Source organism: Myotis davidii, unplaced genomic scaffold (assembly GCF_000327345.1).
Source record: "Myotis davidii unplaced genomic scaffold, ASM32734v1 scaffold1314, whole genome shotgun sequence".
Taxonomy (NCBI): domain Eukaryota; kingdom Metazoa; phylum Chordata; class Mammalia; order Chiroptera; family Vespertilionidae; genus Myotis; species Myotis davidii.
The window spans coordinates 373,388-385,739 of NW_006285250.1; the positions used below are offsets into that span (position 1 = coordinate 373,388).

The window sequence follows — 12,352 nt, forward strand, 5'->3', positions numbered from 1 at the left end:
CAGATAGCGTCTATGCATAGTTATGACATTACCTTTTGAAGCACAGGAATGCTTTGCCATTTCTATTGCTTCAGAGCACCCCTCATTAAGGCTTGTAGCTGGTGAGCCTGCGGAGGTGTCAGAGTGTTTTCATCATCTCCCTCTCTTGCAGAGATGGCACAGTTTGGGACTCTGAGCCTGGCTGTGGCAGTCTCCCTTTATGTGAGCTGCTTATTTTCTGTAGTGTTGGGAAGGTATTGCTTCTGAACAAATAGACTTGATTCAGTTTGCATTTGCTGCTCAGCTGGTGCCAAGGAGCAAAGAAATCAGCTCTATCAGGTCTGAGGAAGAGTTCAAAGGTTCGCTCAGTTTTCAGGAAACTCTTTCTTAAGTAGATTTTCTGGATCAGAATGAGTTATTGGTCCTGGCCTCAGTTATATTTTAAAAATTCAGGTGCTAGGCAGAAAGAAGTGGGATGGAGGCAGGCTTTACCTTGGTTCCAGCCTCTCTGTCAGGACCCCTTTCTTCTCTGGCACGCCTTCGCCCAGGGACTCAGTTCTTACTCTGCACACCTTTACCGTGGGAAGCACTCGTGGTGCCCCCACCTGTTTGGGTTTGAGTCACTGTCAGAAAGTTAAGTGATAATAAGCTCAAGTATTTAGTTTAGAGTTTCTCACCCTGAACTCCAAGGAAACCATCTGAGAAGTCTTCTCATCTATGAGAATCCTATATCATAAAACCCTACTATGCAAATTGACCGAGTGGCCGAATGACCAGTGGAATGACCAGTCACTATGAAGTGCACTGTCCACCAGGGGGCAGACGCTCAACGCAAAAGCTGCCTTGTGGTGGTCAGTGCACTCCCATGGGGAGCGCCGCTCAGCCAGAAGCCGGGCTCATGGCTGGCGAGCGCAGCACTATAAGGAGCGAGGGGTCCCGGAATGCAAGAGCCCCGGACTATGAGAGGGATGTCTGACTGCCGGCTTAGGCAAACATCCCCAGAGGGGTCCCAGACTGCAAGAGGGTGCAGGCCGGGCTGAGGGACCCTCCCCCTACCCCCCGCCCAGTGCACGAATTTCATCTAGTCTTTAATATTTGATCCTGTTCTTTGATTTCTATGAATATGTCTATGATTAATATAATAAGACTAGAGGCCCAGTGCATGAATTCATGCACAGGTGGGGTCCCTCTGGGTGGCCTGCAGGGATTGGGCCAAAACCCGCAGTCCAACGCCGCCTGCAGCTCCTACCTGCCACTCCTGCTCATTCTGGCCTCGCTATGCCTGCCGCGGGCTTGTGCCCAATCAGTCCCGATAGGGAGAGGCTCACACTGCCGCAGCAGCGCTCACCAGCCATGAGCCCTACATCTGGCACCCTCCCAAGGGGAGTGGCCTGCAGGATCGGGCTGAAACCTGCTCTCCGACATCCCCCGAGGGGTCCCAGATTGTGAGAAGGTGCAGGCCAGGCTGAGGGACCCCATGGGGAGGGACTGCAGAAGGGCTTCAGGGGATGCCTGGCCCATCTCGCTCAGTCCTGAAAGGCCAGACCCCAGTAGCAAGCTAACCTACCAGTCGTAACATCTGCCCCCTGGTGGTCAGTGCATGTCATAGCAACTGGTCGACCAGTTGACTGTCTGCCCCTGGTGGTCAGTGCACATCATAGTGAGCGGTTGAGCAGCCTTATCATATCATTAGCATATTACACTTTGATTGTTTGTTCGGTTGTTCTGCCATTCGGTCTATTTGCATGTTACCCTTTTATTATATAGGATTTTCAGTCAAGATGATGGGCCTTACAAGTTTGAAGAACACCAAGTTAGATGTCAAAGCTTACTTCCCCCCACCTTGGGCGGGGCGGGGGGGAAGTGGGCAGTGTTTGCATTGTAATATGGAACTCTTACAGGCAAAAGGACTACAAAACTGAAGGCGGTTGTCTTTGTGTGGTGTGATGGGTAGTGGGTCATATTTCTCTCTCCACCGACTTTAAAGATGTCTTCACTCTCATCCCTAGGGCCCACCACTGGGCTGGTCCCATATTAGCTCTTCAAGAATAAGTGCTTTTGGCTTGGCTGGTGTGGTTCAGTGGTTGAGTATCTACCTATGAACCAGGAGGTCACAGTTGGATTCCTGGTCAGGGCATATTCCCTGGGTTGCAGGCTCAGTCCCCAGTAGGGGGCATGTAGGAGGCAATCAATGATTCTCTTTCATCACTGATGTTTCTATTTCTCTCTGCCTTCCTCTTTGAAATAAATAAAAATGTATTTCTTTTATAAAAAGAAGAAGTGCTTTTGAACGAATGGATTTTAAGTTCCCCAGTCAGAGATCTGGAAAAGAGAGACCGTGTGCTGTGAATCCTCAGGTGATTAGTGTAAAACTGTGAATGGAGATATTGTTTTCAGCTTTCTTTTTAGGCCGGTTTTCAAGCGGACGCTGTGTGCATAGGTGTCGGCAGTGAATTTGCTGAGCAATACCAGAGCATTTGTTAGATTTAGTTCCTTTCCATGGGCGATGCTAGGAGGGCAAGCCTGAGCTGTGTTGTCAATACAAATGTGACGTGTTCTGTATAGAGCCATCCAGTGACTGTGCTGTTAGCTCTGGCATCACCTCATCGAGCACTTCCCAAGAAAGACTTACGACCTTGACAATGACTGTCACATTACACAGTCCTCAGGAGACCGAGAGGTTCCTTTGCTGGGAACATGTAGTAATTTTAAGTTACTCTCCAGGTCTTGCAAGACATCATGGTAAATTCTCGTGATAACCCTTCTGATAGCTGTGAAATTGCCTGTCTCACTGTTGCAGAAGCAGCAGTGAGACGCGCAGTCACGTGGAGCAGAAAGGTCTCAGGTGTGTAATATAGGAGTCTAAGAGGCGAGGTAGAAGGGAGAGATGCTTTATCTCAGAGAGAAGAGCTACAAACAACAGAAGAATGTAAGACCTTTTATGGATGTTACATAGAAAAGGATAATAGGAAAAAGATATCTTGTATTTAGGGTAGATCTCATTATAAGCATGGTTAATGGTCACTGTGGGCAGGAAAGGGTCAGAGAGTACTGTCCCAGTAATATCTAAATAATTTCTCTTTTTTACGTGTTCCGAATTTAGGCATAATGCCTGTTGGAAATTAAGATATTGTGTGTGTGTGTGTGTGTGTGTGTGTGTGTGTTTAACTTCAAATGAAACAAGCCCATGGTAAAAACTTAAATTGTTATAGACGGCTGTCTGATAAAGAAGGGAAAGTATCTCGTCCTCAGACCCCTTTCCAGGGGAAACAGGTATTTTTTGCAGAACATTCCTGGTTTTATGTGTACATATAGTGTATTTATTGTTTATAAAATATACTGTTCAAATTATTTTTTCGATTTCTGTTTTTCACTCTACTTGGACCTCTTTTCACCCACATCAATACAAGTAGAATTCCTTCATTTCTAAAGGTTTTAGAATAAATCTTTACAAGTGGAGAGATTTCTGATACGAAGCTTGGAATATCTGACAAAAAAAAAACTATAGAAGGGAAATAAAAACACCTAACTTAATAACTGGCTATGAAGGGTGGTTAGAGATTCATTAGAAAAACCACTTCTGAGAAATAAAAAATTCCAGCCCAGCGGCACAGTAATTTTTTATTAATTATACCTTGATTTCTGTGATTTAAAAAATTTATGGCTGTCTCTAGTACACCATAAGCTCCATAAAGGCCATGCATCCTGTTTGCTCACTGCTATAGTCCAGTTGCTGGCCTAATATCTGGCACAGACCTGCAGTATTTGTGAAATGATGACATGAACAAAAAAGGGAAGTGGAATGCCACCTGCGCATGCGGTACAGTTTATTTAAATTGCCCAGATGACGAAACTGAGGCCTGAGACAGTATCTCTAATGTATAAGTCATATAACTTGCACAGTGGCAAGGCTGCTAATGACTCTAGGATTTCTATTCTAATTACAAAGCTAAATCAAGAAAAACGCCTAAAACTCTAATTAAGTCAAGTTTCTAAAGTTCCTGGAAGAAAACTAGAAATGCCAGCAAAAGCCCTGAATACCTGTGTGTGTCCTTTTTTTTTTTAATCTGAGAAATAGTAAAAATGGAATGAAAAGGTAATTACAAAAGCAGTTTATTAATTTTGCCCAGGTGCCCAGGAGACAATGGGGTTTTCATGAGTGTGGTTTCTTAGAGATGGTAAAATTTGATGCTCGAGTTGAACATGGCTCTACAATTTTAATCCTTCCTGTTCTTTGTTGGGAAAGGAGAGGAGCAGAAGGAAGCAGATTTCTGAACGAGTGAAAGTCACGCATTCATGCAGAGGGGAAGGTGCTCCCGGTGTGTCCCGGCATTGGACGTCATTAAAGTTACCTGTGAGGTGTACAGAGAGCAAGCATGTAGGGCATAGTGACGGTTTATTTCTGATGAATTGGACTCTATATGTCATAAAAGTGGAATGGCTTAAATTAGAAAGAAGGTTTTGTTTCTTATTTAATAAAAGTCTCATAGAGGTTGTCCGTCAGGGCTGCGTGGTGGCCTCAGGCCAGCAGAGCCCCAGAGCCTGCTGTTTGGCTGTGGCACCCTAGCCAGGGGTTTCTCTGAGGCCCAGGGTTTCTCTGAGGCGGGTTCATGATGCAGGATGGCAGCCTGGAACAGAGAGAAAAGGCACAAGGGCTGAAAAGATTCCCTGCCACCTGAGGTCAGCTCCCGTTAGCAGCCTGCTAGGACGTCCTATACAACATTTCTGCTTACTGCATCTTAACTAGAAACAAGGTGGGAATTTTGGGTTGATTGACCATATATTTAGCATAGAACTGGGGTTATCTAAGGAGGAAGGGGAGATCTTGGGATAAACTACTGGTAGGTAGCCTTTTCCACGGGGAATTTTCATTTGCCTTTGCTGTAGAACCTAAGAGTCAGGATTTTTGATTTCTTAGAATCTGCTAAATTAATAATTTATTATTGATCACTAGTGATGCAGATTTGAAAAAAAATAGGGTAGAGAAAAACTCTGATACACTTACGGATGTACACAAATGGTCATTAACAGAAATTTAGAGATACTCAGGATAAATATCTAGCCTTTTGAGTTTATTGCTTCCACAAAACCAACAGCATTACTCAGTGTGAGAAAAAGTGATACAGTCTAATTCCATCCACTTGATCAGGTTTGTGCATAGTTGTGGAGCTAATTAGTGGAGATCCAGGCTCTGATGATGGGTTGCTAGGGAGCTGAGGGCTGTTGGCAGGAGTGGCATTGTGAGCAGGAACCTCTCTCTGGCTTCCACAAGGAGAAGCCAGGCTCCATGCCAAGTGCTGAACGTACATTGTCCCATTGATAGAGTCACCCTCGAAGATAAGGTCCTTGTTTTATATTGAAAAAGCGAGACTCGGTTTAAATAACCCAAACCATTCCTTGGTGAGCCTTTTAGAAACAGAATACGGAATCTGATATACCATGAGTCTGAACTACTATTGGCAGTTTGCAAGTTATTCAAATATTAGCTTTGATTTTCCTGTCTCGTGGACAGCAGGAGGGAAGGAGATGAAAGGAGAGACCGAGACCATGGATCGGGATCATGGGTGTAAGGAGTGCCAATAACGCAAGGTTCTCTAAGTGCCAGCTCCCCTGTCTCAGGGCCACTTTCTCACCGAGGCTTCTCAGGTTCCTTCCTCCGCTCCTCTACCACCTGTAACAGGTCTCGGAGTATACCCCAGCGCACAGACAGTGAACTCAACTCAGCCGCCAGGCTTTCTGATGGACAGTTTCTCTGGAGAAATACTGAAACCACTAAATCAACTAAGTTTAGACCATTAGTGATTTTTTAAAATTCTATAGCTGTTACTATCGATTAAAAATTTGGCTACGTTGCAGTGAGCCTCTTGATTCTGTCTGATTCTATAAAAAGAACCATGAACTCTTTGGGGCCACCTAATGCCATTCAGTAAATGACTCTTAGGGCTCTGTGCCTAGAATTGTATCCATGTTGCATTTAATTTTGGTCCCAAATGCTTAGCTCTCATCTTGGGGGAGACGTACTTACCTGAATCTAACTGATTACATACAGGTTCTGGCAAAAGTAGGTTCACTGTTGCTCATATGGAAAGCAAAACAACAATTAGTAAATGATAATCCAAGAATAAACTCTGTTTCACGTACTCACAGCTGTAAACCTACTTTTGCCTCACCCTGTATTATAACAGTTCTGGGGCGAGTGTTACAACAAAACGTGTAAAGGAGTTTGCTTTGAATCTCACTACTTAACAATAGGGATGCTCTTTTAGAAATCTTCAAAAGGAAGACTTGTGGGTGGTTGTCAACACCAGACCTTTGTTTGAAATAGCTAGGCAGGTAGAGTCACACCTGTGTTTGGGTGGGTTCTAGGAGTGGTGGCGAGTCGAGGTAATTCTAGATCAGCCTAGAGAGAGGAGAGCCCTCGTTCAGCCAGCCTGCTCACATCCACGGTCAGTCTTGTTTCTCCTCCCTCAGGAGCAGAGCTGCTTCCGCCCTTGAATGGACAGTGAGTTGGTGTTACCCTCTGAGAACCAGAATTTAAATTGTACCTCAGTGTGATGCGTGATGCAGTCGTGCCCAGATCTGCACGTGAAACATTTTGTAGAAACTGACAAGAGCTAGTTAACAAATTTTTCCCGTGACCTTTGGATTTGTTCTTTCCTTCTGTGCCACAGGTCTGATCATAGTAGTTATAATAGGAAAGAAATAAGGTTCAGAACTCGAAAAGATTGCAAGAATACTGTGTGTGCATGTTTTCTTTTTATCTAATTTAGACCGTGAAAACAGATACTTTTCAATCTAGCAATAATGTGCATCTGTGCATGTGCATTTTAAAATGTGCTTTTAAAAGGAGACTTTTCAGAGTGGAAAATGGCAACATATCACACATTTAGAAGCCTGGGCCATAGCCAGCCCAGAGAAACGTGGGAAGGATGCCCACTCTTGTTGATTCCCATTCCCTCCCGACACTGTCAAGAAACTTTGGTTTGGGGTATCAGAATGCCAGATGGGTATACCCCCCACACCCCAGATTAGAAGTTGAAGGGAGATGGGAAAGAAATATTAGGATACCTGCACCCAAAGCCAACCACACTGTTTTGTTCATGACTCTGTGCTGTTACTTCAACTATCTTAGCAGGTATGATAAATTGGCTCAATGAACACCAATTACACACTCCTTCCTTCTCTTCCTTTACTCTAGAAGTGAGAAAACAAAAATACTGAATTTCCCAGCCTCTTTCACAGCCAGGGTTGTGCGTGATCTATAATTCTGGCCAAAGAGATGTGAGTGAAACCTCTGGGAGGCTTCTCTTCCCTTATTTTCCTTCCTCTTCCTCCTTGAGACTGTGGGCATGATAAATGGAAGTGCAGTAGCTATCTTGAGACCGTGAGGATAAAAGCCAAATGCTAAGGGCGGCTGAGAAGGCATACAGAAAAGGACCTATTTATTTGATGATATCCTTGGCACCTCCATCAGCTCTGCGTTTCCAACATCTAGAATTCTTATTACGTGAGAAAAATAAACCATTTTCTCGTTTAAGTGACTATTTGTAGCTTTAAATGTTATTGTACTGTTACTGCTGTTGAACACAGTCTTGAGTGATATTCATTTCCTTTTTACATGGTAGAGCAGACTGGCCTGTTTGTCAATTTGTAGGAGGCATGTAATAAATATAGTATCCCATTTCCTCTGTATTATTGCATCTATTTTAGACTTGTCTCTGTCCCATCCTGTTTTAAATAAAAGCAAAAGTTGGAATGCAGCTTAGCATTAATGGTGTCACTCTAACATCATTTCAGTAAGTTTGTGTGTCACCTGCGTTGCTGGGTGCTTTGAGTATAATGGTGAGTGGGATGAGAGCCTTGCTTTTAGGGGTCTTGTGGGCGAGTTGGGGAGACCACACATACATGTACACTGGTTGAGTGCTTGGGTAAAAGTCCATGGTGCTGTGGGAATGCAGAGAAGGGGTATGAGCCAGTTAGCTTTTACTATATAACAAACTACTCCAAACTCAGTGGTTTAGAACAGCCACTGTTTCCTTACCTCAAGAGTCTGCAGGTCACCACCTTGGGCTGCTGGCAGCTGGGCACTTCCGGCCTCAGCAGGGCTCACTCGTGCTGAGTTGGCGAGGTGTGGGCGGTCTCGGCTGGCCTCACCCATCCAGGGCGGTTTGTAGTCTGTCCTTTAGCATGAGCTAGTTCTGAGTCCAAGATCTCTACTCCTTCTGAACTCCAGTGACACAACTTTTAAGTTAGCATTTGTGCCCTTTGTTATAATTATTTTTCCTTTATATCCGATGGAAAGCTCCATGAGGATCTAACTCCCCAAGATGAATATTATTGGGATGATAAGGGTTTGATTTTGTTGAATGAATAAGTAAAGGCTTAAATGAATTACACTTTGTCTATGTACAGATCTTATTCCCTTAGTTATGTGGTGTTGCCTGCTGGAGACTTTTCTTTGTTAGAAAGATTTATACACTGAGGGCAACAGGCCACCAAGGTGGTAATATGGAACATAAATAAAAACCAAAATTTTAAGTTGAGAAAGTATATGCTAAGTTTGCAGGCAACACAGGAGCAGGTATTTGTGTGACATCCCAGGAGAAAGTTTGGCAGAATGCAATAATTTTACCTGCGTTTGGCATTACACAGCAGAGGGGAGCTCACCAATTTATATCATGGGGGAACTCTTGCCTTTGTTCATCATTCTTGTTAGAAAGCTTAATATTTGTTACTGATCATTTCGAATTTGTACCCAGAATCGAATCGCCCAAATTAGTTCTCTTTCTTTGAAATGATTTTCTTTTGATGTTGATCTTCCTCTGCAAAATCACTTAACAGGTCTCACAGCTTTCCGGCCTATCAAACTGGATGCCTACAGCAACTATGGCAGAGATAAGAGCTCTAGTATCACCCCCATTTTACAGGTTAGGAACACTGGAAAGGAAACGGGGGAGGTTGGAGGACCTAGTAAGGTCACTGAACAGAACCACAAGGCACATCTTTCAACCTAGCGCTGGCTCTGTCTGGACATTACAGTTTCAATGCTTAAAATAATTGGAAGTGTTAATCAAGATGTAATTGCTTTGCCAGCATGTTAATAGGTAGTTCAGTAACATAACACTCACTTGACAGTTCATCATAGTCATGTGGGGAGTTTCTCATCAGGGTCAGTAGCGACTAGTAAGCGCCTTTTTACTGCCCTCTTTGTTAGAAGGGTTCAAAGCAAAGCTTAAACCAAACATGGCAAAAGAGCCTTCTTGGCTGGTGTATGTTTTAAAGGAAAGCAAAATCTTGTAAGTGGAACTGATAGGAAGGTATGACACAGCCTAGAGTTAAAATACCTGAGAAGACAAATGGCTTTTTGATCTCTTGAGACCTACAGATGAATTAAAACCCCTCCGTATATAGACCAGTGCAGCTGATCACTCAAATTGCGATTTTAAAAAAATGCAGAAGCAGGACACTTAGAATATTGTCTTCATGTCAGAAATGCACCTTTGTGCTTGAAAATGATAAAAAATTACAATCGATCCTTACAACTGTTCTGTTCATCTTTATTGATCAGGTGCAAGAAAGATAAATCGCAGCCCAAATAAGATTATAGTAAATGTTAGCATCGGAGGGAACTGGAGGTTGATAGAGAGCCATTCATCATCTCAAATGGTGACCTGTCCATTCTGCAGCCACCCCGAGTCGGCTGTCTAATCACATACCTATTGATTTTATCTACATCCAACCAACCTGGATGTGACTGTCATTGGACAACCCAGATTGTTAAATGCAAAGGGGTCACTGGTGTGAAGAGGATTTCATTTTCATTTTCTCACCAACCAACAATGATTTATGAAAAAATAAACTACCCCCAGTCATGCATGTGAAGCCTGAGTGATTAGAGAGTGAAGGTGCACAATAGACCGCTGCACTGTGTTCGTTTGTACTGCCGTGCCTTTTGCAGGATATTTCATTGAGTCTGAAGGCTCCTGGGGTCATCGAGGCCACCCCCTGCAGACAGGCTGCAAAGTAGCCAGCCAGAGTGGATAATTTTTAATCTTGCTTCCCCAGGAAAGGCGTTACTTTGCTATTACAACTTGATTTATGTTGCTTATGTGTTCATTCATGGAATAATGGAAACATGTTTTGGTATAAAAATTATGTCAATCCGTCCCTTCATTCTTACTGATTAATTTGTTATAAATGTTGATGCTCTTGTGGTCACCTGGAGGTGATTGAACACATTCTACTCCATAGAGAATCCATCTTGAAGACACAAATACAGTGTAAAAGGAAATGATCTTTAATATCCCAGGTGGAACACTGGAATAATAGGCCAGCGTGATAGGCGTGAATTTCATTATTCAGTCTCAAGCATCTTTTGATCTTACAGTGATCGATTCCAAATAAGGGAGAACTAAATAATCCTTCAAACCTATGTTAGGAGTCTTATCAGAGGGATCAAATAATGATGAATTATAACTATGAGAGTTTACTCTGTAATTTCAGCCTAGATACCCGCAACTGGATACTGGTACATGGAATTTTATAAGAGTCCATTCCACTTGTGCAAGAAGTCTTTCTCCTACTGCTTGAGTGGCTGAAGCAAGAGCTCATGTATTTTTTTGTCATTGTACATCTTGCACACGTTTTGTCCTCTTGAAAAGTGAAAACTCTGCTATCAATCTTTATCCACAGAGCTCAGAGTTCTACAAAGTCACCACTGAACAATATCAGAAAGCTGCTGAGGAGGTGGAAGCAAAGTTCAAGTAAGTTTTTTAAAGTATTATAATTACTCTTCTTGACAAGATGAAAGGACAACTTCATTGCTTTTTGAATAGGAGATCGTTTGGTGTGTAGCCCTCTGGATAACTTGGAAGTAGGTGGGTTGAAATAGACCCCTGTTATCTGCTGTAGTGGAATCCAAATGCAAGGACAAGACATTTGATAAAAGCTTGTTACCAACTCGATTTTTATGAACTAAGGGGAAATAGAAAGCCATAGTAATAGAATTTTCTTTGCAGTGATATATGATAGGCTACCCTTGTTAATGAAGGCAATATTAAATTGCCATTTCTATTAATAAAAACATGGAAAGCATTCACTTTTGCATAATAAAATGATGAGCATGTCCAAATTGGTGTATCCCCTTTTCTCATGTTTAAGCTGTTTCATTTCTTCACATGTACCTTGAAAGCATTTAAATCACAGACTTTACCTTACCCTTGATTATGAAGGGGATGTTAAATTGCTACCTCTATTAAGGTTCTGTAATTGATGGATCAAAGTGTCTGTGACCCATAGCTCTGTATTTTTCCTCTGCTGCCAGGTTTCACATTAAGTAAGAAGGCATCATTCAGAATTTTCCCTAGTGTGTAACTAGTGGTATTGTGTAACCTCTGTTGGTAGCAAAGCAAAAAAAAAAAAGGTGTTGTGACAGGTTTAGTTGAAAGATGGCATTGGGCTCTGACCTCCTTCCTTGCGCATGTTTCTGAGAATTTGATAAAATGATTAAACCACAAACTGGAACGTTATTGCTTTTTGCTATCATGTAATTTGTGTGATAATGGATATTAGTGTTATTTTAATATTGATTAAAAATGTTTTTTAAAGATGGTTTGAGGTATATTTAAATACACAGAAACCTCCATTCGTCATTAGTGAATTATTTAGGGGCTGGAGGAAGAGACCTTCTAAGAATGGCGCATAAATCACACTCTTAAAGGGTTAATGTGCTATTTTAAGAATTTAGACATAGAATTGCATGTAGACTTGATTTTAGAAGGTGCACCATACAGGTATTTTTATGATTATATCTTCCCCCCTAATGATAAAGCAACATTTTTTAACCCTTTTGTCTCAATACTATGAGAACCTTTGACTTGGTACCCTGGCTGTTTCCTCAATACAAGATAATAGTTATACAAATAACAAAAACGTGAGGTAAATCAAAGGAAATCACTTCTGACTAGGATGATCTAGGAAGTCATCATAAAGAAGATGTTTTAGATGAGGCTTGAAAGGAAAGGAAAGGTATTCAGAAGAAAAATCCACAGTTAATGGGGATCTTAGATAAGATCCTCACAAGATAAAGTTGGGAAGGTTGATAGGGTCATTCATTAGTTGTTGGGCTAAGAAGTGGGTCTTAATTTAGCAAGAAGTCTTTGACCAGGTGAGTACCTTGAAATCTGTGCTTTTTTAGGAATATTAGTGAATGTGAGCTTTGATTAGAGGCATGAGAAACAAGAGCGGGAAGTACTAGATGAGAGAGACTAATGTAAAAAAACTCATTGAAAGATTAGACATGAATCAGTGATTGATTGGTGAGTTTGCTAGGGCTGCCATAGCCAAGTACTGCAGGCTGAGTGGCTTAAACAAT

The 12,352-nt window shown here is 42.3% G+C and overlaps 1 protein-coding gene across 4 annotated transcripts in view; it reads left to right on the forward strand.

Annotated features, from left to right (window-relative positions):
- CHCHD3 (coiled-coil-helix-coiled-coil-helix domain containing 3) overlaps positions 1–12,352 on the forward strand; it is a 262,620-nt gene that overhangs the window by 199,398 nt on the left and 50,870 nt on the right. For all 4 annotated transcript variants that reach the window (XM_006755974.1, XM_006755976.1, XM_006755975.1 and 1 more), the window contains one exon: positions 10,672–10,742. In XM_006755974.1, the coding sequence (XP_006756037.1) occupies positions 10,672–10,742 (71 nt within the window). The remainder of the gene's footprint in view (positions 1–10,671; positions 10,743–12,352) is intronic.